Below are 26,390 nucleotides of genomic sequence, written 5' to 3'. Positions count from 1 at the left end.
TAAATATATATCAATTGCACTATTATAAATATTAATCTTACTATAAACATGTCATTTTCTAAATATAAAGTACATGATATATGGAAAAATTATTAAATATTGTATGCACTGGTTCACAGCCTATTGATGATAATGCCTGGAATGGGGGTATTCAAAATCCTGGATATAAAGTGGAGTACTGTCTTGTGTCCACATATGCTGTTCCACAAAGCACAGACTGCCCAAATAAACAGGTTACTGGAACCAAGGAGGATACTGTGTCCATTGATAATTTAGAGCAAGATAAAATATATGAAGTGAAGGTTTATGCATATAACAACCAGGGAAGTGGACCATCAAGCCAGCCTGTGACCATTTATGTTGGAGAAGCTGGTAAGAAGTTTTTGGAGCTGGGCAGTTAGTGGAATTTGTTAATTGATTAATCATTGGCTCATTAGTTGATTACATTTAAGTACTCAATTATTCTCACTTGAAACATTTATAATTTAACTAACTTAATCCTCTCACATGGGTTAAAGGCCATGTCATTGCATTTGTTGATGTGCAATCCAAATTTTATTGAACTATTATTTTAGGAATGTATGTCCAATAAATTTGTATCAAAGTATAGATTATAACTCAAAGTTTTGTATTATACATTATCTAATCTTAATTTAAAATGAAAATTACTCTGCATTTTGAATAGGCACCGTTGCAAAAATAAAAGACATGAGAAAAACTTAGTTTAACAAGCCTTAAAACTTAAATAAAACGTCAAAATTTGATGTTAGTGAGTTTCCTTCTTGTTCTAATCAAACATTTTATTGACATTATATTCAAGCTCATTTAACAGTAAAGTACAGATGTTGTTTGTTAATAAATAACATTGAATCTTACCATATCTACATATAAAAATGTATTTTCACTGCAGAGCTGTTAACTTGCTTTTCATAAGTTGCTATTATAAAATTTGGTGTAGCAGTTAATCCAGTACTTTCTTTTTAACATAATGTTAAATATTTTAAAGACAGTTACTTTATCTGCTTTGTTATTGTAGTGCCCACGGGGTCTCCTCAGGATGTGAAAGTGTCAGTCCTCAGCTCAACAGAAATAGAAGTGTCATGGAAACCACCTTTAGAAGCTAAACAAAATGGAGATTTACTGGGATATAAGGTGGTATTTCTGTGATAAAGTTCTGTTATGAAAAAAATATATATAATATTTCCTTACTGAAATATGTTCTAATATATTGAAGGTCTCTTTGTATTATCCTTAAATAGCATTATGCTATGTAACACAAATTTTGTTCCTGGATAAGTATATGTTATTTCTTAATTGCTTATGTTGTAAAAGTACAGAGAATGGCCATTATTTCCTTCACACTTTCCTTTTATGACCTGGATAATGAAATTTAGAAATTAACCTATTTTCTAAGTAAAAATTGGGAAATTTGCACATTTTCATTTACATAAGGTCTGAATAAAACAACATGTGAATCAAGATTTACATGTATTTACACTAAAGTTATACAAAAATGAACAAAAATGTTTAGAAGCGAGTAGTTTTTCGAGATTTGTGATTGTAATGTAAATCACTTTCATGTATTCACCCACAAATATAGTCTCCCATCATGTTTTTGTTATATGCTCCTTGGTAGCAGTTTTTAAAGTCCAGTATATCTTGGTGGAAGTGCTCACCTTGCTCCTCTGAGTATGCTCCCATGTTCTCCTTGAGTTTATCAAGATGAGCATCAAGGATATGGACTTTCAGGGACATCCTGCAGCCTATTTTGCCGTAGTTATTCACCAGAGCCTCAACTCGTTCCAGATAATTTTCAGTCTTGTGATTGCCCAAGAAGCCCTGAACCACTGCAACAAAACAAAGCTGCCCCAAGCTTTTTTTTTCCTTCCTACTGAGCTTTTTGGGCAATTCTGTGTTCACCTGGCCATGTGAAAACCATAACACCTATCTGTGTCTTAAAGGCTATCAAAAACAAGAAAGCCAAATACACTAATTGCTTTTTGTTATATTTTGCCAATTTATGAGCTGTATACAAATATAAACTACTGTCTAAGGTAAACATGAAGGTAGTTTTTTTGTATTTGTTACAAAAATTGACAAGTTGTATTAATTTGTGCAAATAATAATTGTTGTGGATGAAAGGTTGACATGTACCACAGAAAATTTGTAAAATTTGCATAATTTCCTACTAGTTGTAACATTCTTACGAAACTTAGAAAATATATAGACAGTAGATTCTAATAAAAGTTGTAGTAAAGGATAAATACTTCACACTCATAGGGTCATAGATTTTGTAAATTCAAGATGGGAGTTGCAGAAAAGGCAAAAATGCTTCTTTTTCTTATTTTCAAACATGTTTAGCAGGTAGCACAGCAGATTTATTTGCATATTCTTCTTGTAATGGTTTTATATTTTTGTTTATATTAAATATCTGGCTAGTTAAAACAATAGCTGCCAGTATTATTGAATAAATTACTAATTTTTCTCAGAAATGTATTACTTCATGAGTGGCTTACTTAAGCTCTTAAAATACTAACTTTGATAAATGTTTAAGTTATATAAATTCCACTCATTGTAGTTATTCGTTAATAGAAGGCTGTTATTTTTCAGATTTACAGAGGTACCTGACTTTGTTACATATAAAAGTCATAATAATAAATTAATTATACCTGAAAAAATTAAACACTGTCACCTGTGTTTTTACAGTTTGTATTCAGCGTGTAACATAATATACCTTGTTTTATTTGTAGCACATTGTGTCACTTTATATTCATCAACAAAATATAGTATCTAGTATATATGACACAAAATCTTTTGTATACTGAGTGGGACATAATTGGGTGATCCATAGAAATTTCATCTAACTGCTTACAGTATCATTATTCAACAAAGTATAGCACAGTTATTCTTAGAAAGATTTTAATTGTTGTTTATTATCAAAACATGTTTATTTTGGTCAGTGAACAATTTAAGAATGTAATGGAACTTTTTTCTTTGTTTTAGCTGATTTAGTTTTGGTTATATACATAAAAAGTTGATGTTTTTATGTACAAAATACCTAAAGTTTAGCATGACAAAAACTTAATCATTTTTGCTTGATAGGATTATATAATTTTTCTTTCTTTGACTCAGTCAATCCTATTCATTCCTTCATTTTTTAAGCAGATCTTCTACAAAACTTTAGAGCTGTTCAATACACCAGAACAAATGGAAGCTTTCCCTGTATCAACTTTACACTTTACTTTGGTTGATTTGAAAAAGTATACAAAATATAGTGTACAGATCTTGGCATTCAATCCTGCTGGTGATGGTCCCAGATCACCAGCTGCACTCGTCAAAACCAAAGAAGATCGTAAGTATACACTGCACGTGTTTTACTTGAGCTCACTTGGCTTTAACATGATAATGCATCATTATAGCTTTTCTTAAGCAAAATAATCAGTGTAATATACAGGTATTAGTAGGTTTAAAAGAAGAATATTACTAAAAGTCATCAACATCAATAATGACTGTCATAGTTATTGGATGATACTGAATAACTAGTGATTATAATAAGCATTAGGATATACAGTATTTGTGGAAATATGGTTTCTAATTTTCATACATACGTTGTGACATAATATATATACAGGTATTATGTAAGTAAGTTAATCCTTTAGCAGCACACATTCCTATGTGTACTTTCTATTTTTGGTGCACTTTCTTTTTTTTATCATCAAAGAAAAATGTTATCATGAATGCAAATGCATATAGGGAGTTACTGTGAGTGAGAATTTTATTGCCCTTTTATTAGTTGAGGGATTTCGTTGCATGATGACATCATCATGTATCAGCACAATTCATGTTGAACATGTGAATTTAGGTGTATAAGGAGGCGTGTATATCTATTGGAAACTTATCTGCAGATTGGGAAAATGTTAATTTCTTTCAGTCGCATGCTATCTTGGAGTTCAGTGAAATTCATGGAGCTCTTTAAAGCTTAAAGGAATCAAGTCTGTTGTTATGACTAAGCCCATAAAGGCACTGTATATGCTTTTTTAAAATAAATGCTTTATAAATGTAAGTGCTTTTGTCAACAGTTGAGTAGTGTGTATGCTATTTGTCTGTGTTGTAAAGTTGTTGTATTTTTATAACTTTAAACTATTCAGTACAAGTGGGTCAAAAACACTAGTTGTCATAAAATATTTTTTTTTATTAATAACAAATTGCCTTTGGTTAAAAGTTAAATTGATTTAGAATCATTATTATTCAGATTTTTTCTTTAAACAACAAGGTATTACTAACAAGCTGTTTGTAATGTTTTTGTTGTACTAAAGTTGTGCATTTAACCCTATTGCAAGGTTTTAGTGTATCGCATTCAAAATTTTATTAAATTACATTGTGTTTATGTTATACCAATAAAACAGCATAAAATATTAGTTAATAATTCATATTTTAATAATATATATGAGTTAAGTTCTTAATTCTACAAGGCAATATTTTAATAAAAATTCTGAATTTCCCCTAGTGTGACAAACATGACACATTCTCTCTTAGTATGTCGTCTTTCATATTTTATCTACCACCCCTTGAAAAAGTATGAAATTAAAGGTAAATTACCCTCTATAAAATCTTCATTTTTCAGACAAACTACACTTTGTTTGGTTACAGAACTATTGAATAGAAAATCAGACCTCCTCCTGCCACACCTACCTTTCACATTCTCCCTTTCATAATTAGTTAATAGTTTTCTCGTGTGTTTAACTATATAGTACTTATTGCCAAAAGGAATTCAAGCTAAGTATTAACATTGTTCCCATGACAAAGTTAACCTTTAGCTTGGATAAATTTCTAACAACTCTTGTCACATAGTTAGGAAGCCAGAAAAATTTTGAGAGGTAAAGAAATTTTTCTACATTTTGTATGTTATTAGTCTATATTGTTTAGTGCATTATTTAATTAAAAATTATGAAGTGCAATACTGTGATTACTATGAAGAATTAGTGTTAACTCTATTTGACAATGAAAAATAAGAACAAAAAACTTATTTATTGTTTTTCTTGTTTATTTTTTATGTATAATTACAAAAGTAACTAAATGTGAAAATAGGGATCTTTTAATGTTAGTTAAGATTAAATTAAGTAAAATTAATAATAATAAAAATGTTTCACATGAGCAGCCTGTAGTAACTCTTAGATAATGTAATGTTATGATAGTAAAATGTGAGTTGCACATGCCAAGAGTGACTTACAACTTAATGGTATGGTTGGTCTTAAAGGGCAATAAAACAATAAAATTTAATTATAAATAGATGTATACTGCTACCAACTTAGAGAAACTTAGGATAAACAGATGTAGTTTTAATGTTACAATTTTAAGTCATTCTAGAAAGGAGAAAAGATAATTTAGATTTATTTGTTTGGCTACAAGGTCAAATTGACAAATTCTATTTTGAGATAGAGTAAAGAAAATAACACAAGCTATAAAGTTTCACAGAAACAGAAACATTTGAAATGCATTTAGGAAGCTTTAGGGACTATACTTTACACAAAGGAAATTTTAGATGTTACTCAAAGATTTTAGAGATGAGGTGAAGTATTTTTAATTTTAACATGAACTATTCAAAAGAAATACTCAAGATATTCATGGACAAATATTTATTTTATTAAAATACTTTACTAAAAAATATTAATTTTTGGATGTGAAAGACATGCTATTAACTGAAAGACAACCACATTTTTGGGGGATATACACTGTATTAAATGTAAAACAACTTTAAACAAGTACGAAGAGATCACATGGTGGGTCATTTTATTTTATTTTTTTCAAGAAAGAGATAAAACTCCATGAAATATGATACGTTTCCTGATGATGAGAAACCCACTTGAAATAAAAATGTATCTCAGAATGACTGGTATGAGTAGCAACACTTTTATAGACTTTTGGCTTTGAATTTAAAGAAACAAGTACTGAATCAATTAAATAGGTTAATTATTACCTTCTATAAAGCAGGATATGTAATTAGCATCTAAAGAGGTCATTAGGGTTTTAAAACTAAAGAAGGAAAGAAGGGAAACATTATCTAAAATTGTCCTTTACACGGTTTAACTTCCTTAATGGAAACCTTCAATTAGTTTTAATAAATATGTTAAATATACAGTAAAAACTGTGTAAGCCAGAAACTGCATAGAGCGGAAACCTGTAAAAGTCAGAAGTATCAAAATTTTGCAGCATTAAGATTTCTCTTATAAAAGGCCCTCTATATGGCAGAACCTGCGTAACGCAGACAGAAAACTATCTTTTTTCTCCTCATTTATCAACAAGTAGGATTAGAAACTGACTAAGGCAGAAAAAATGTTTTTCATTAAATATTAATTTCTTGTTTAATTAATAAGTTCTTTAAATATTAATAAATTCTTGTTTAATTAATAATTTGTTTAAATATTAATAAATTCTTGTTTAATTAATAATTTGTTTAAATATTAATAAATTCTTGGACATTTTGTTACAGTAAGTATTGGTTAAATATATTCTGTTCTCTTTTCTGTTGTCATTATTTTTGCAGTTAAATTAGATTCATGATTTGTAGAAATATATTTGTCTTTTAAGTGCAGAATTCTACTCTTTAAATAATTCTCATGAAAAATAAATTCCTATTTTTCCACAGTTTTAAAAGATGGTGAGGAAATAGAAATTCTTACTTCGTTGCAAGTGTTAAGTTATACTAATGCCATCAAATTGTATGCAAAAATGAACTTCATGAAAAGGCTGTAGAATTGACATTTTATTTTAACTGCATGAGAAAGCCCATTGAAAAAACAAAACTGTTGAAATTGGTCACTTTCTTCAAATAAATTTCATTAGGATTTTGTGTACTTATGTATATTTTGAGTGTTTGTTTTTGTCCTTATTCTAATAAATATAGCATAACAGTATAATAACTTTATTCACAAGTGTGTTACTTCCATTGAGTCAAGCAAGTATAATGTTCTGCTCAAAAATTGTATATGATTGTATATAATATAAGGAAATGCATGTTTACTATGTCTAAGCTAGAAATTTTACTTTGTCCCATGCGATTCTGCCTTAGACAGATTTTACTGTCTATCTAATTTCATTAGATGCTATTTAATCATTTAAAGGTTTTATAAAGGCTGATGTATACTAGCTGTGAATTGATGTGTTTAGTGTTGTTTGTTCTAAAAACAGTTGTTTTCTACTATTGAAAACTAGCTTTAAAGCACTGTTACTAGAGAAGTAATTAAAATAAAACATGATAGAGTTTGAATTGTAATTTTCTCCTTTTCCCTTTCAGTTCCCGGACCACCAGGACAGCTTGTTTTTTCAGACATCACAATGACTTCACTTAATGTTAGTTGGCTGCCACCACAAAATCCCAATGGAGAAATTACTGGATACTTGGTTACTTACGAAACTGTTTCAGATGATAAAGGTATAATTTAAGTATATATACTATATATCTTTGGTGAAGAATGTTTTAATTTTCAGTATAATGAGGAAAAATAATCAATAGTAAAATTTCTATGTATTTCATACTCACAATTAAATTAGAAGAGAAAAAAAAAAAGACTGAAGCCACTGAAGGTTTGATTATTATTATTTTTTAAATATATGATATAAACTTCTGTAGTTGTTAAAGAACTCTCGAAAGACCTGGCTTTGCATAAAATATTATTACTTTTATGAAAAATAAAAATATTTAGTATTCCAAGAAATGGAATATACTATTAAAATAGATTGAAGTTTATAATTCATTTTGGTATGTTAAATTTCCTAGTTTCTGACAAATATAATGAATGACCATCCTTTTTTCCATTATCGATTGTAGCAGTACAAGTGTAGAGTTTTAATCTCATGTTTCCTTGATAGTGTATAAATGTAAAGAAAAAAGAAATATTTACCGTGAACTTGGATTAAGGAAAACACTAAGGTTAAACAATCACAACAAACTTAATATCTGTTATTGAACATGTGAAGTGGTGGGTACAGGTATTAAACAGAAAATTTGCTCTACCCTTCCAAACAAAATTTTGTAATTGCTTGTTTATAAACATGAAACACTATATAAAATGATTTATTGTGGTTATTAACCCTTAAAGGATGGCCATCATCAATTGATGCTGCTATCTACAACATTCCTGCCATTTAAGGGTTAAAAAATATCTTTATGCTTTATTTTTGTTGTTAATTATTTCCAAAAAGCAAAAAAAAGTGTTAAAACTCATTGTTGTAATTTTCTAAATATGCTGCCAAAATAATACACATTAGTCTTCACAGACTGTCAAATTTGCCTTATACCATAAATAATGCACATCTAGACATTTGCAATACTTTAGTCAAAATAACCCTTTGCTAAAAACTACGTTAGGAGGGTCTGAACATTCTCTAATTGTGTGTTTGTCATAGTGCTTGCTATCTTTACAGTCATGGCTGATGTATAAAAAATTTTAAAATGTTAGAGAATTTGAACATTTCAGTGAAAACAATTTGTATAATTGAATATCAAACATGATGTAGTAGTAACTAATTTTGTAGTTCCAAACATTTCTATGTGTGCCTGTAAATAAATCTAAGAAATTACAATATTTAGCTTCTTATAATGTTTAAAAATAATTAATATGAATGAAGACAGGAGATATGTTTCATTTATCCCTTAGACAAAGAAAGAATTAATAAGGTACACCATTGAAACAACATTTCTAGTAAGAATGTATCATTCATGACATGTATGAGAAAAAATGGGATGTACTGCCAGTAAAAGAAAAAAAAAATTAGACTTGTCACTGTATACAGATAAATATTTAGGTAAAAAAATCATAAACAGAAAATTATGGAATAATTGTACCAGAACTATTCCATTTGTGTCAATATTTCAACCACCAGTTACCTAAAAATCAGTGTATTGTTAATTTTGACCAAACAGTTTAAATATTGTTTTGTTTTTTATGTAATTGATGAATGTATACATTTTCTGATAGCTTGCATGCTGGGCTGCAGGTTTAGATCCTTTATTGTTTCTGCTTTAAGTACTCTCCTATGAGCATTTTTTAAAAAAGTAGTAGCCAATTCATTTGATATATTTGCTGTGTAGTAGATACCATGAAACTATAATTTTGTGTTGGGTGAACATGAGCAAACATTAAGCTTATTTTAGTTAGTTGTTTGACATTTCTTTCAAAAGCAATTAACTTTTTTTTTCCTTTTAAAACAGGAAAGTAACCAAAATTAGTGTAAAATAATTGGCATGTCTTTTTTGTGACATTCATGCCTTTTTTTAATGAAAACATTAGTTTAATTTCTATAAAACTAAAATAACAGTTTTTACCATGCAAATGAGAATCATCCACCAGTTGACAAATTTTCAACTTTTTTAATATCATTTAAAGCTGTTCACATGAGAAGATATTAATTCAAGGAGAAGGAGATGTATTTTATTCCATATCTTACCATTCCAGTGACATGCTCAGAAATAAAACTCACTAAAAATTGGCATTTTTTTCCATCTTGGATCTACATTTTCATATTTTTTTTATAAACTATTTCATTTTTTGACAAATAAGTTCCAGAATCTAGTTTAATACATTTTCTTAGTTCTTACAAAATGATGTACTTATGGCATGGATATTTCACACAAATAATTAATTAAAGATTTGCATGGTAGTTTAATTTAAAAATGAAATTGTTTTTAAAATGGCAAAGTTATTGGAAAACATGATGAGGCAAAGTCCAGAAAGGTTGATAAGTTGTTTAAGTACATATTCAAGTGGTATTTGTTGGAGAAAGAAATTGTTTTGTTGAAAGTAAACTACAAGCAATGAAGTAAAAAACTAATAGAATTCATTAGAAAAGGCTGATTTAACAAGAAAAACATGTGACATGGCAAGAAGTTATTGACTAAAATTTTGACTCATGGAACTGCTAAAATGCACATATTATTGTCAAATTGCTACATAAATTTTGCTAATTTACTGTCAGTTACAATTTGTTCTTTAACAGAACACACCTGAAGAAGCTGTAAAGTGAAATGTTGAGTGTTTAATTAAATATAAACAACAGTTTCATGGTATAAGGTAATTTATTTCGGGTATTAATTTGCTAATATACCCTTCCACTAAGCTGATGGAAACAATCAAATCAATAATCACAAACAAGTTTCTAAGTTAAAGTTAGATATTAATCAAACCATTTAGCATTAAAGGTTGTAAAACCAGTTATAATTGGATATTAATAGGTTTTATCATACTTTGAAAAAACATAATTTAGTTACTTTATCTTTAAAAGTGGTAATGGCAGTTACAGTTGGATATTACCCCTCACTACTGGTAGGTCTAAGTTTGCATGTCACAAATTTTTAAGAGTTGCATTCAAAATTTAATGAACCTACTTTTTTATCATTGTATGTTAAAAATAAATATGGCAGCAAAATTTACATAAAACAAATTTTAATATTATACAATTTAAGCTCTTAGTTTTATAAGAAAAAATTTTAAAAACCATCAATCTACCTTAGTTTGAGAATTGTGACATTTACTTTGTGTAATTTGTTTACCACCCATCCAATAATTATAGAATTTAATATCAGTTATATATTATAATATCATTATTATTCAGGCAAAACATAAATTCTATAGCCGTCAATCTTATTTAGATACAGAGCCATAAACTAGAAAATCAGACTCATTTGCCAAATCCACCTGTCACATCCTCTTTCACAAATTGCCAATAGTTCTCTCTGATGTTTAATACTATATTATTTACAACCAATAGAAATCCAAGCCTTTAATCTATCAGATGCCAATTATATTATGTTATTTATATCTGTACAAAGAATTTGCAATTTTACTTTCACTTCAGACTTTCTTCCCATAAGAAAAGCATTGACAAGCCTGTCTGAATTTTTAACAGCTCTTGTCAGTTAGTTAGAAAGCCAGACAAATTTTAATATTTATGGAACATTATCTTTTTTTTAACGTGATTTTTCTGTGTTATTTGGTGCATTATATAATTAACTTTTTCTCTGTGGGTCAAAGGTCATGTCATTGCATTTGTCGACTTGCATTCAAAATTTTATTGAACTGTTATTTTATATTTTACATCAATAAGTTTAGAAACAAATTGTAGTCAATAATTTAAATTTTAATATTATATATAAGCTAATTTCTTAATTTTAAAAAGAAATATTAAAAAACATTTAAAAGTAGATTGTGAGTTATATAGTATATTGAATGCAGCACTGTTTAAAATTAGATGTTCGTGATGTCAAAATACAAAGTCTATAGTTTTGTAAAAATTAAGAACTTGCATTACTAATATTATCAAGCTAGAATATAAAAAAAGAATCTCGTATCTTTCTCTTTTGCTGAAATATGGCTTGTTTACTGAATTAAACAATGTCCCTGTTCACCTTTTTCCATTTTTGAAAACTGTCCCTAATATACATGTACACTAATATATGACATGAATAACCAATCAACAGCTTAAAATGTCCCAAGAGTAGTTTTTTTAGCTATTTTAATCTGTGAAAAAGTTACCATATTCCTTCAATCCAAGATTTTAAGGGGATAGATTGTGTCTTTAGTCTGCTTAAAGTTTTGCATTCATTTAAATCTACACACATCTCAGTGACTAAATTTAATAAATTATAGTAGAATTCTATGGTGTAGTTACTTGTGAATTTTTGGTTATTGAACTAATATATATATATATGAAACCTAAAAACAGTTTTGTTTGATACTCTCCAAATGGAAAATTTCAAACAGCTTCACATTATATTTCCAGCAGCAACCAGTTACAAAGGACTACTTAGTGAGAAGAAATAATTGTTTGCTTTACTTTTTGATTTATTGTTCTATACTTTAAGAAAAATAAGGTTAATAATTTATTTCTAAGTAGCAATAATAATGTGTATTAATTGAAATGTGACTGTATATTATAAAATACTAGGCAACTAAAATGCAGCTAAGACTGGGAATACTATAGGCCAGTTTTATATTGCTAGATATAAAATAGGAGTGCACATGCACTGTGTCAATGCAAGTTGTGTGTTGTTGGGTAGGCATGACTGGAAGGTCACTAATAAATATATATGTATAGTATTGTGAAACTTAAGCTACTTAGACTAAACATTTGTGTTTTAACATTATAATATGTAGTCATTTTAGCATGAAAAGAGCATAATTCATATTTATTTCCTAATTTTTTATAATGGTTATCAGATTGGACAAGTGAATGATCCCACGTAGTTAGAGTATAGAAAATAACATGGAATATAAAATCGTACTAAAAACAAACATTTTAAATGTATTTAGGAGGTTTTAGAGATTATGCAAATAATATTTTGAAATTTTTTGAGACAAAGAATAGTCTTATAACTTGAAATCACTTTGCACTCAGACTAATAACAAAACAGGCTATATTTTTACAAACAAATCTTTAGTACAAATATTTCATTAAATAATCTGATTTGTTTTTCATACAAAATACTTGTAATCTTTACTAAAACTACCAAACTTTGTGAAGGTGTATATGCTGTATTAAAAGTTATAGTGCAAATACTTAACATGTGCAAATGTGTAGATGACTTTTGTATATTACACCAAACCCATAGTCAAAGGGTTAAATAAAAAATTTAGTACAGAAGTATCATTAGTTTAAAAAGTAGGGTTAAGCGACATCAACAATTCAAAGCATAAAAACAATACCAGGTAAGTACTTTATTTCTTGTTTTTCATGTGTAAAACTAGAAACTTAATGAATAAAGTTAGATAATGAAAAAACATTTCTTTTGCAAGGTATACTCACAAGCTGTGATTTACAACTTGCATGGCAGGGTAATTAGTTCAACATGGTTCAAAAGGCAATAAAATTAAACATAAACAGATGTATATTATTACAAACTTTAAGCTATTTAGGATAAAACATTTTGGTTTCTGTTAAAATACGCAGTCATTCTTGAAATAAAAAAGGTAAATTTAGATTTATTTCCTGATTTTTTTTATGGTAGTTGTAAAGTTGGTCAAATCAACTGACCCCCATATAGAATTAGGGTAGAGAAGCCAACATATGAAATCTTGGAGCAGTCAGTGCTTTGACTTCATTTATTTACCAACCAATTTGTAGTAAAAATACCTCTTTGAAAACAAAAGACCTGTAATATGTATTAAAAGCTTCAAAAATTTTGTGACAATGCATAAAACATTAAAAGTTATCATATGGAAACTCTGGTCAGTTTGGGGTCACAGGATCAGTGTAATCTACCAAGCCAATAGTAAGAGGGTTAGTAGTAATATCTACACTTCAGATTATTGTAATCTAGCTATTTATCATTTAAGTTGGTACAGTTAGACATTAAGATGTTACAATATCATAATTTAGTCATGTATCATTATGGTTAGTTTTTCTAGTGGTTTTGGAAAGTAGCCTACTAAAGATTTAAGTGAACAGAAAGAATTTGTTTCTGTTTAGCAGCTAGTTACTACAATTTATTGATATAATATTGTCTTTTTTTTACTCTTTTCAGTAGCCATTTCAAGTATAGAAGTTTAAAATGTTCATTCAGTTATTATTCTGTTAATGCTGTTCATGAATAAGGATATAATTAAATGTTTAGTTACATTTTCAATGGTTACCAGTATTTAAGATGTTCATATTTGACCTGATATTAATTCTGATTATTAACAAAGAAAATAGTGCAAATAAAAGATATCTCAACATTAAACTTTGATATAAATATTTTTAATAATGTTTGACTAGCAGTTAATTCATCAGATTGAGAATTTTTCTCTTGCTTAAGAGAAGCGTGAAATAATTGAGCAGACTGTTTCTAATTATTTTATAACTTTTAAGATCATATCAGAAATAAAATAGACTTTAGTATTGTGCAATAAAAATTAAAACATTTTTTTTCTTCCCTAGGAGCCAGTAAACAAGTAATACAGAAAGTCAAATCAACATACCTGAAAGTTAATGGACTTGGTGAGATGCTGACATATTCTTTTCGGGTACGAGCTGAAACTTTTGGCTATGGGCCAGAAACTTCTGGTAATGTTACAACAGGACCACAAGAAGGTATGCTTTTTTAACAGAATTATCTCTGTGGCTTTTGTGTTTTAAAGTACATTTTTTTGTATTATTTGGAGGTTTCTTATTTATTTTATACTTAAATGGTAATACACGTTTAACACTGATTTCATAAAATAATTTTGTTAAGTACTCAAGTGAAATGTATTTATGATATATTAACCTATTTTGTAATATAAAAATAAAAAATTAAGATCCGAATTGTTGAATAAATACTAATAATATATGTAGAAAATATCTATTTAATATATTATTTTATTTTGGTCAAAAACTACAGGTTTGGATATGTTCCATTAAATAAGCTAAAGACATAAGGCAAATGAAATTTAGAAAATGTTTACAGTTAGTGAGTCTTATTTTTCACAGGATCTCCTGGAACACCCAAGAGCTTGACTCTTCATAAAACACACACTTCAGTCACACTGCAGTGGAGAAATGGTCGTTCTGGTACTGCTCCAATTCTAGGCTATTTGTTAGAATTCAAACAACTAGGTAGGTTTTTGACTTCCAAAATGAAAGCATGGGGGGAATAAATAAATCTTGGAAATCACTTTAATCATTTCACTAACTCAGGTACTACCTCTGTTTGCAAACAACAAACTTAAACAATGAAGAGTGTAAAGATAATTCCATCTTTTGTGTTAATGAAAGATAACACTAAACAGCTATGACTATGTTGTATAAAATCTTTAGAAGCTCTTGTTAACCCTACCTAGATAGTTCTTCCTATGGTCATAGGTCAAAGACCATGTCATCAGGCTTGTACATTCACATTTAAAATTTTATTGAACTACTACTTTATGAAATGTATGTCAATAACTTTAGTGTCAAATTGTAGGTTATAATTTAAATATTAGTACTATATATTAGTAACTTAATCTAAAAGTAAATTTTAAAAACAAAAACCTAAATATCGATTTTTGTGTGTCACTTGCTATGATGAATGCAACTTTGGGTCATATTAGTTGTTTGTGATGTTTGCAAAGTGTTTAGTTTCATACAAATTGTATGCTCAAATGACAAATATTTACAAGCTACAATATCAAATAAGAACCTCCTATCTTTTTATTTTCTAAGATATTAATATATTTACTGAATCAACCATTTTTTAAAATACTTGCTTATGTACACCTTCTTCAACCAATGATGTATGTATAACCAGTCAAAAGCTCAGAATGTCCCTATAGTGGTTTTCTTATCCTGTGTAAAGTATTTACACAGGAAACTTTCTTTTCATGTCAGATTCCAAGTTGTGAAGTAAGACATTATTGAACTCAAAAAAATTTATTTGTTTATACACAAATATAACTTAGTTACTATATTTTAGCTGAAAGTGGAATTCTGTTGCATTGATAATTGTATATCATCACCCCATACCTACAACAGCAAGTGGATATCAATAAAATAAAACTAAAATTTTGTAAGTATATATGTGTGTGTCTGTATTGTATATATTATTATTACTACTTGAATTTCCTACTATTATTTGTAAGTGTATTGCTATAGTAATGCATACTTGGATATATTACTGATGTAAACTTGTACAGTTTTACATTGTTACTACAGATAGTGATGAAGAACGCTGGACAACCCTTGTTTCTCTCAACAGTGGCCCTCAACTCTCATACACCATTAGTTACCAAAATCTTCTGCCTTCAGCTCATTACATTTTTCGTATTTTTGCTCGAAACAAATATGGAATCAGTCTACCTGCTATGTCAGATGAGCCTGTGGACACACCTAGTAAGTTAATATGTCTGGTGTGGTTTAGATAATGTAGAATAGCAGTTAAAAGCACAATATAAGTATTAGGTAAACAAATGTTAGATACACAATGAACTTTAGGTTAAGCTATAAAACAACTGAACACATTGTCTTTTTAAGCTTTCAGATTTTCATAAAGTACATGGTACATTCAGAGTATTGAAAACATCTTGTAAGTCTTTCACCTGTGATAAAATATTTTACATAAATGTTCACCAGAATAATAAAGTAGATGACAAAAACACCCATAAATTCAGGTAATTTTAAATTGTTAACTGTTTGTCTTTAGGAATGAAAATGGTTAAAGTAAAAGAATAATGTAACTTTTCATAATATGGTAACAAGTGTATGAAATGTTGGGAATAAGAAATAAACTGACACTTTTGGATTTATTTTAAAAAAAGACAGTGTTAGAAATAATCACAGAAATTAACATAATTCACAAACTATGAATAATTATAAGTAAATGGACAACTTATGATAAGTACATTACATTATTACAGAAAATATAATAGAAAAGCAAGTAAACTTTACAGTGCTTTATTATTTTTATTTGCTCTTAACAAAAGAGTACACTTTGTTTTTATGCTGCCACACATTTGACAGATTTATCAATGCATGAATGTAAAATACCGTTCCAAATTGTGTCACTATTTACAATTTAATCAAGTATTTTGTTTTTTGACATTCATCATATTCATGTCAAGATCTTGTGCAGGCTACTCCATTGTTGTGAGTGTTCAATTCTTCCTGTGTTCCTTAAAGTTATTGTTTCAACAAATTTATAGCATGTTTGGGAGCACTGTCTTGCTAGATAGCTGAAAGATGAATCCCTTCTCAATGTGTATTTTTCTTCTTCTTTACAAAAGAATGGCATCGAGGGACAAGACTGTTTATACTTGTCAGCAGGCTTTATTGTAGATGCAAAGATCTCAACCTTAATTTATGTTAATTAAATGAGAATACCAGTATAAAAAGAAAATCAGAATTAGCAGGAAATTGAAAATGATTTAATTTCAACAGTTGCTTTCTGCTAGTTTTGGATTCATCCCTTTGGCAGTATTTTCAGATTTAAATTTCTTTGCTTGGCGTACGTTCCATTTTGGGAGACCTTTTGTAATTGTTGTAGTTGATTCTTGTTCATATTTTCACATTTACTTCATGTGTATATTATTAAACTAGTGAACTTGCATATGATTCTTCTTTTTAATTTCCTTTGTTGTGTGGGTGATGTTTTAATATAGGACTTTGCTTCTATGTTTTTTGGATAAACATTCATAGCTTGATGGTTTTCATTTTTACAGCTTTCTGATAAGCCAATGTGGCTGTCTCAACCTTTTCATGGCTAAATATCAACAAGGTTTATGATTACTAAGTACTTTAATTAGTATTAAAAAGCTATTTGAAGCCTGGCTTAAGTAAAGCTGCAGAAAATATAATCTAACTCTTTCACATGAGTTTAGTCCCTGGAACTGACCCCTTAACCATTTTGTGCTTGTTATAGCTTTCATGCTATAACATTTAAATTAGTAGGTGTGTGTTCATGAAGTTTGGCAGATTATCAATAAATATTGCAAGGCTTTCACACAAAAAAATATCAGATTTTGTAAATTAAATCGTAAGGTTTTTTAAGTAATCTTTTCCTTATGCCTTTTTCCTTTTCGTGTTTTGTCTCTTCACTTATTCTCTGTTTTTGTAATTATTTTCGTTACTGTACATTGAGATATAAATGATGAAGTTTGTATTTTAAATTATTTGTTACTAAGACTAATCATTCTGACATGAATTATATTTCCCAAACCTTTTTTTTAACAGTTAAGATAGGGTGAAATTTTTATTAATATATTTACAATGTCCTGTATCCTCTACCAGAGGGTAAGAATATTTTCTCATGTACAAGTTCAGTTTATGTAGTAACAAACAAAAGTTAAATAAAAGCTATTATAAATGTTTGAAAAAAAGGTTTTTGAAGATACTAGGGATTTTTAATATTCTAACTTTTATACACCCATTGAAGTATCTAAAGAAACTGATTCCTACTGTTTCTGGTGGCTAATTGTCATTAATTCGAGGTAATTATGCATTTCATGTTGTTTCCAAATGTTGTGGTGATATACTATGTTTTTCAAGGTGAGCTGTTCCTGGAATACCGACAGAAGCTACCTTTCTACAGAGAAATATGGTTCTTGGTGATGCTGGCTGCAGTCAGTGTGATCATTATTATCATGGTGATTGCCATTCTTTGTGTAAAAAGTAAAACCCATTTGTATAAACGTAAGTATTAAAATTATCGCACATTTTGTTGAAACATTTGGTGTAATAGAATAAAATGTTATGCAATACAAACATCACTTAAGTGAGTAGTGTGGATTTGTACCTCATTTTTTAAGAAATATGTACGTTTCATGTGTATTAGGAAGCTATATTTCTTGGTAATTTCTACATGTGTGTAAAAATTACTTAATATTTAATATTATTGGTTAAATTGGTACATATAGCACCACAATCTGTTAACTTGAACACATTGATAATACTTGTATTATTCAATCATGAACAATGTTTTGCACAAACTGTTACATTAAACAATGCTAAACCTGCCATTAACCAGCTGCTTAAACATTTTGAAAGTGTTCTTGGTTTAAAATTAATTTCAAACAACATAGCCAAAAAATTAAAGAAAATTAAATAGAAGCTTTGAAAAGATGAATGTTTTATATCTTATGGTTGGAAAAATAAGTTCAGAACCTACATTTTAAAGTCAAACTAAATATGACATAATAAATAGAAGAAAAAAAAACATTGTCACAGTCTGTCATTTTTAAATAATGTTTGAATTAAACAGAATATCTATCCATATTAAGTTTCTAATTCACTATCAAGCTATTAATCTTTATTATTGTTATTATAAATGTCAGATTTGCCTGAAAACAATAATTTATTTAAAGTTTAATTAATATTTCAAGTACACGAGATGGAGTACATGGTTAATGTTCTTATAAATGTACCTTCAAATTGCTACAATTTTGTTTGCAGGATATGTCAAGTTATACATATGTGTGAGAAATGAAGTTGTTTTGTTTATTTTGGAAAAAGGTTTATATAAATTTCCTTGCAAAGGGTAAATAAGAGTCAGTGGAATGTATAATATCTAGCAGTGTTTTATAACTGATCAAATTCAGGCAAACATATTATGGTGTGAAATGAAATCTGATTGTAGTTGGGTACGTTAAATGTTTATTATCAGACACTGATTTAATGTAAAAGGAAAATGTTTTTTGGGGATGGTTCTTTTATTAATTTAATTGAGAAACAAAGATTGTTCTTTAATTTTAAAAGAAATTGGAATAAATGTTACAACAGTATTATGTAATTACACTGAACAGTGAAAACTAAGAGTATATTATTTAAGTATTTTTTCTAGTAAATTCCCAAGAGTTTTAGATAAAGCATGGATCAAAATACTGTTTGTTCAAAAGTTATTATGAGAAAAATTTGGCAAAATATCATAATTCATAAACTTGTTTTATCTTACTAACTTAATTAGTTAAATAATATAACAATTAATAAAATGTTTCAATAAACAGTGGAATTACATTGTGAGGTATAGTTTTATTTTTTAATCCAGAATTCTACATATTTATGGAAATCATGAGTTGCAGTTCTTTTGTGAGCCTAAAGTTTTAAAAAGCCATTTATGTACATTAGGAGTTATGGTTTTCATTTTGAATTAAAAATTCTATACTTTATATATGTATCTTAAGTTGTTGATGGTAGTTTAAAAAGAACATTGCTTAGGTTATGGTGAAAGAATTTAAAAGAACGTAAACACCAAACAGGAATAAGTGGCTTGTATTAAATGTGCTGGCAAAATAGTTGATAGACATTCTTATACATATGTATTCCAGTTGGTAAGCACTGAACACAAATATGAGAAAACTGCTTTAATAGACTTTGCATATATTTATATATAATTTTTCCAGTAGCATAACTTAAGCTTATGATTAATTCTTAAATATACCCTGAACAAAATTTTGTTATTTTGAGAAAGATATATATATTTGGAACTTTCTTCATATGTATAATTTTGTTAGCTGTTAGATTTCTTAGCTTAAATATTATATTTCACACAACTTGTTTATAACAATCAGTATGTTTGTATTTTAAAATTTCTAGAGAATGGAATATAAGATTCAGTTTGATATCTGACTCTAAGAAGTTATATCATCTAAATTTTAAGTTTTAACACTAATTTAACTATGTCATAAATATCCAGAAAATTAAGAAATGTTCTTTCATTTGTAGGTGAAGCTCAGAAGTCTATGCAAGAGGATCATATCAGTATGAATGATGAAGGATTTGCAACATTTGAGCTCAGACAGTCTCGTAGGGGAACATTACGCAAAAACTCATTGTCTCGTAAAAGTAATGGTACCCTCGTGTCAAAGTAAGTAGCCTGTGTGTTCATTGTAGTGCCAATATTTTTATGTTAAACCATACTTAAAATGTTTGAGTTACCATGCAAGTTATTTATTGGAGTCGAGTTATTTCCAAATCACTGTAATGATGTATATGACTATAAAACATCAGAGAAAAACTGTAAATTTATTTTATTTGTATGTAGATTATGAATAGATTGATTTTAAAAATAACTTATTAAGGATTAAATTTACAAATATATCAAAGAAAGGTGTTCTAATTAGATATATATATATATATGCATTCCTTTCACAGACCTCCCCCAAGGCCCAGTCCTGGAAGTATCACATACTCTGATGATGAAGATATTAAGGGATATGATGAAAATGGAGATAGTAGCAGTTTAACAGAGAAACCTTCTGAAATCAGTTCCACGGATTCACAGGTGACAGTTTTTTCTCTTAAATATCTAGCTGCATTATTCAGTATGCCTAAATCAGTTCCATTTGTACATTCTCTTATACTGCAATAATATTTGTAAGTATTATGTTTTAAGTTAATTACAGATATCTGTTGCTAACAAGGTTAAAAAGAAACTGCTTCATTAAGTTTCTGAGGTAGGATATTTCCTAAGGGATAGTTCAAGTATGTAAAGTGATGTGAAAACGTCGTACTGACTAGTTATAATGGTAGTGTATGACAGCTTATTGCTGTTAGGATGAGGTTTAGCATGTAGCTTTGATGGTAAGCAGCTGCTACTTTGTAGCAATGTAACAATTGTGTTAATATTTTGTTAAAGGTAGTGTTGAGCAGCTGATTGTTACCAGCTTAGTATATAGCTATGTCTGTAAATATCTGCTACTCTGTATCAGTAGAACTAATACTAAGTTTTCTGGTTTTTAGGCCACTGAAAGTGACCAAGAAAGTGAACCAAAATCTTTTGTTAATCATTATGCAAATGTGAATGATACTCTCCGCCAATCCTGGCGACGTCAGAGACCAGTGAAACCTCCAAGTTATACAGATAGTGAACCAGAAGGAAGTGTTGCAGTAAGCTTGAATGGTGGCCATATTATTATGAATAATATGGCTGGGTCTCGAGCACCTCTGCCAGGATTTTCTTCCTTTGTCTGATATTAACATAAAACTTTAAACAGGTAGTAATCCTTAGAAACAAATAATATCTCCAAAATGTTAGACCAGTTCATTTCTTCTTAAGATATATATTAAAAACAATTAATGCTATAATGAACAGTTCCATTGCCAAAGATGTGCCCACACATTTTCTTAAGCTCAAATTGACATTCACCTAAATTCTTCCTTCCACAACTGTAGTAATATGAGCCAGAAAAGAATCATTTCCATTTTGATTTGTGTTATTCATTTGGTGAAAAATGTGGATTTCAAATATACTATTCTGTATAGAAAATGACCAAAAAATCTGAACTGGCAAAAGATGCTTCTTAACCCTTGTGTGAAAATTATAGTTCTGTTAGACACATCAGCATTTAGCAATGTGTATGAAGTGTCTGATCTAGATTTTTTGATGAACCTGTGACACTTTTCTGTAGTATCAGCTGTCAGATTGGAAAATGGATAAAAAAAGGATCATTGTGGCTTATGGCAGGTAAACTGTAATTGAAAGCTAATCGTAGAAAAATCATTTTTTCTAATTCTCAAAGGTAAGGCTATATGATTATAGTGTTTCTAACACAAAAGGTTGACTGCTAACTTTGGAGTTTATTGTGTTTGTGACTAGAATATTTGTATGCAAGAGAAGCTGATATTTCCATATGAAATTCGAGCACAAAGTAGAAAAAGAGTGAAAGAGACTACTAAAGTCATTACTCTTGGTACTACATTATTTTTGAAAAATACTGAAATACCAAAAGAAAGCTACTGAAAATGTGTAAACTAATGGATTATAAGTGGACTTTACACAAGTTTTATTCCGTTATAGCAATGTGCTAGATATGAGATCAAAGGCCTTATTACCACTTGTCTTGTTAGAAGTACCAGCAGGTGGTGTTATACCAACATTCCTATTAGTTGAAATTATAATGTAGTTGAGTTCTTATTCATCTATTTCCTTAGTTCAACGGTCATTTGCAATGACCACATAGCAACCCTTAGCTTCTAATTTTTTTACTGACCTAAATATTGTGTTATGTATATTGTTTTTATTTCCTCTTAAAGTGTCTCGCACAAAAGCTGTTTTAACTTGTCATTATATTTAACCCTTAAATGGCAGCCATCATTAATTGTTCTGCTCCTACCTATAACAATACTGCTGTTTAAGGGTTAATCTTCATTTTTATGAAGTGTCCTTTTTTCCTTTTTTTGAAAGATATATTGTTTATGAACATTTTCTGCAACACAATGTTAACAGCTTCAGGGTGTAATAGTAAACTTAGTATTTTTGTAAGCAATCTCAGTTAATTTCAGCTTAAAATTATAAAATGTTTTTTATTTCATTTTTAGTCCAGTTAAAATTTTTAAATAGTGATGAATGTTACATTTGTTTTCATTTGGAACTTAGATTAACTGGTCTGTACATTTTAGTCTGTCTCATATTTAGTGATTGAAGTTTGTGTTTTATTATTTTCTTTAAAATTTTGCAATTGAAGATGTAGTGGAAGCACATCATCTTTTGTTTAAGGTTCAGTTTTCTAAGATTAATGATGAGATTCTAATGTACTGAGGTAGAATTATGTTCATGAACCAGAAATGGTGTGGGAATACTTTTGATTTTGTAGATTTTAACATCACAGTGCTTTTTTATTTGACTGCAGAGTCATTTTGTGATTGATCCAATATACCTCATAGACACATGAAGTTGTATGCCACTAGTGAGGTACTCTGCAATGTTTTCTGTTTTTGAAGTTAAAGAGCTCTTTTAACCTAGACTGTTTTTATGAAATCATTTTAGCTAACTTTTTAATCATCTATGAAATAAACAAAATGCAGAATCAGTTAGTGTGAAACTATATGAGGAGGCATTGCTAGGTAAAGAGCAAGCTGTCCAGTGAAATGTGACTTGGCATTGTGGGAGGATTAACCAGTGGTGGTATGTCATGTGACTTCAAACTGTTTGGAGTAACCAAGAAATGAGAATCATACCACTACATCTTCAGTTACGAAACTGACAGAAAGTGAAGTTAAATCATCCTATACATTTTTACAATACTAAAATTATTAATGTTTGGACTATTATTCTTTCATGGGTGAGGTTTATATCTATGTGTGTTTGTCTTTATAGAAAGAAAAGTGCTAACTATTTTGGTAAATTTGTTTAAAACAATTTATAACAATAAAAATAAATAACATCAATAGAACTAACCAGAAAAATGTATATCTAAAGAGAACAACAACATTAAATAATTGTGATTGTATTTTTAATATTGAGTGCTTTAATACTATGGTTATTTTAACATTTTCTATTCTGTGAGGGACCAAATGAAATAAGTGTAACATTAGTGTAGGAGAACTTGATATGACTTGTATAAGTATAGGACACTCAGGGCCATCAAAGTTTTACAATTTTATTCATAAATACCATTCTTTAGACCATAACATAGCACTTTCATGCTGTCATCTTGTTTGATTTTCATCTGAGTTCAAGTTCATTGTATATTTTTATCTATTTTTAAGACCGTCCTATACCATATTTATTATTCATTGCTACTCATATGAAATTATCTGAAGCAAATGACTTTCACCATTCCAGTAAGTGTACTTAACCATATATTCATTTTTAAGTTAGTTGTTTATTAAATTTTTTGTGTTCTCAGAATTATTTCACAGTTAGACCACATTAAGCACTGAAACTTCCTTCCCAATGCTGTAAACAAGACTTTGTTATTGCTTGTCTTTGTGTGTGTTGATGTGGTTAACAAAAGAACTGACACTACTGTACTTAAGTTACTGTTTATTATTGAAGTCTTTTAGCTCTACTGATGTATTTGATTTAAACCTGTAGAAGACAGGTGATTGTTGTGTATGTCAGCAATAATTAACTAATAACATGTATATGTACAACATGTTTTGGTACAGTATGTTAAAACAGAGCTGATGAATATAATAAATGCTTTAGCATGAAGTTTGTTTGGACAGCTCACAAAATTAAAAAAGTTAAAAGATAATAATGTGGCCTTTATTTTCCTAATTAATTTCAAGCATAAATATAGTTTATATGCCTTTGAGATAAAATCTATAATATTACTTCAAGTTCATCACATGCATCAAGTATTTAAGTTAATCAATTGAAAAACTGTTAAACAAAAAAGGATAAAACTGGTTATCAGAACTTGTGTACCAACTGAAATTCACCTTTAAATCATGGAATAACCTTGACAACTTATAACCCAGAGCACTGTAACTTTTCATTGCATCTCAATATTTAGATAGTATGACTTTTTGACAAGACATGCTGGATGATCTCAATTTTGTAACACCATGTGTTATAAAATGGTAAAAAAAAGTAGTTTCTACACTTGTGAGTGATATGTGTGAAACTGACATTTGTTCAAGCTATTCCAATTTATTCTCATTCTACAAGGGGTAAGGAGATTAACTTTCATTTGTTTCTAATCATCTATAGTGTGTTTATGTTGAAGTATGACTATTTTTATTACATATTGGTAGATGAGAATGTTTTGTCAAGATATGAGGATTTTAAACTGTGATGTTTCATTGATTTTCAATAAAGTTTTAATTTCACTGCCAGAAACAATTTTTAAATGTTGGATTTTATTTTAGTGCCCTGATCAATCATCTATTTGTTAAAATGAAAATAATTTTGTAGCAGTTTTGCTAATTTTAAGTTCTGAATTTTGAATAAGGTACTATTAGCCCAGAAAAACACTCGAGACTAAATATGTATAAACTGTAATACTTTTATATATTAAAAGCGGTACCCTTTATCAAAAAAATGTTTGTTTTAAAAACCCTGGTTTCTTAGTACTACATTTAAAAATTATATCAGTAAATATATAGTCAAACCCTCAGGTACAGTTTTAGTACCTGTGTTCTATTATAAAGAAATGGTTTTTGTACATACTTTTTTAGTAATTTTCTGTCTGAATCTAGAATACTCAAAGTGTGAATTTTTTTATGGATTTATGTTTACGGTGTCATTCAGTAGATGATGCAACAGTGAATTTATTATTTTGGCCGTACACATTGATACATGTGTACATGCTACGTCCGTTATAGAAGATGGTACGTATTTTAATACCATTTCAGGTATGTGTGCATGAATTTTAAATGTGTATCATGTGCCACAACATCTGATACTTTCTAAATCATATGCATATCATTTTGCTTTGCATACTGCAAGTTGGCTACATCTGAATTATACTGAAAACTGGAAATTTTTTAATGTCATTGTTTGTTGTAATAGATGTTTAAGTTTCTGAGGTTTGTACACACAACTTGGTTCTAAAACATTTATTAAATGTTATCTTGCACTTACACTAAATTACACAAGTAGTCACTATAGATATATATTAAACTTTGACCACTTATTTCCATTAAATCTTACATGTATTTGATATTGTACATTCTTTAATGTGCCATATCATACATGAAACTACGTTAAAATGTTTAGAACAAAGACAAAATGAAATCACTTATATAAAGTAATCTCATATTGCTACCTAACATGTTGAGAAAAAACAAAAGAATAAGTCAGTATGTTAAGCTTCACCTTAAAATTTAAGTTTCTTTGAAAGAACTCAGAATACGTTTTTCGGGTGAATTTGAAACGTTGAATGATTTAAGATTTACAGTTCTTGATTACTGTCTTCTCTTCTGTATTGTTAGTGGTGTTTAATAATTATTTGTTAGGCTCTGAGATAGCAAAAACGTATAGAGTTCATCATGAAAGTTGTGATTTAGAGTGATGGTTTTTGCGTGTTACAAGAAAATCGTACAGATAAACCAGTAAATCAGTAGTTAGCCCTTTATGAATAATTTTATATGTTAATCTCCAAATTGAGAATTTTATTAATGTTCTAAATTTTGGTACTTTAAACAACTTGTGTGGTATAAATAAATTACTAGGTGACTCCGACTGCAACTTTATAACAATCTAATGCTCGTCATATGATAGGAAATAATGATTAGTGTTT

At 28.7% G+C, this 26,390-nt stretch overlaps 1 protein-coding gene across 2 annotated transcripts in view; it reads left to right on the top strand.

Moving 5' to 3' along the window:
• sdk (sidekick cell adhesion molecule) overlaps positions 1 to 24,401 on the top strand; it is a 116,462-nt gene extending 92,061 nt beyond the window's left edge. For both annotated transcript variants that reach the window (XM_076449498.1, XM_076449497.1), the window contains 11 exons: positions 120 to 372; positions 1,037 to 1,152; positions 3,166 to 3,352; positions 7,295 to 7,432; positions 13,915 to 14,067; positions 14,446 to 14,571; positions 15,646 to 15,822; positions 17,974 to 18,117; positions 20,146 to 20,287; positions 20,575 to 20,704; positions 21,163 to 24,401. In XM_076449498.1, the coding sequence (XP_076305613.1) occupies positions 120 to 372; positions 1,037 to 1,152; positions 3,166 to 3,352; positions 7,295 to 7,432; positions 13,915 to 14,067; positions 14,446 to 14,571; positions 15,646 to 15,822; positions 17,974 to 18,117; positions 20,146 to 20,287; positions 20,575 to 20,704; positions 21,163 to 21,393 (1,797 nt within the window). In that variant the 3' untranslated portion in view covers positions 21,394 to 24,401. The remainder of the gene's footprint in view (positions 1 to 119; positions 373 to 1,036; positions 1,153 to 3,165; positions 3,353 to 7,294; positions 7,433 to 13,914; positions 14,068 to 14,445; positions 14,572 to 15,645; positions 15,823 to 17,973; positions 18,118 to 20,145; positions 20,288 to 20,574; positions 20,705 to 21,162) is intronic.
• Positions 24,402 to 26,390: the final 1,989 nt, after the last annotated feature.

The sequence above is a fragment of the Tachypleus tridentatus genome, chromosome 8 (assembly GCF_004210375.1).
Source record: "Tachypleus tridentatus isolate NWPU-2018 chromosome 8, ASM421037v1, whole genome shotgun sequence".
Classification (NCBI taxonomy): domain Eukaryota; kingdom Metazoa; phylum Arthropoda; class Merostomata; order Xiphosura; family Limulidae; genus Tachypleus; species Tachypleus tridentatus.
This window is presented reverse-complemented; position numbering and strand designations above follow the sequence as displayed.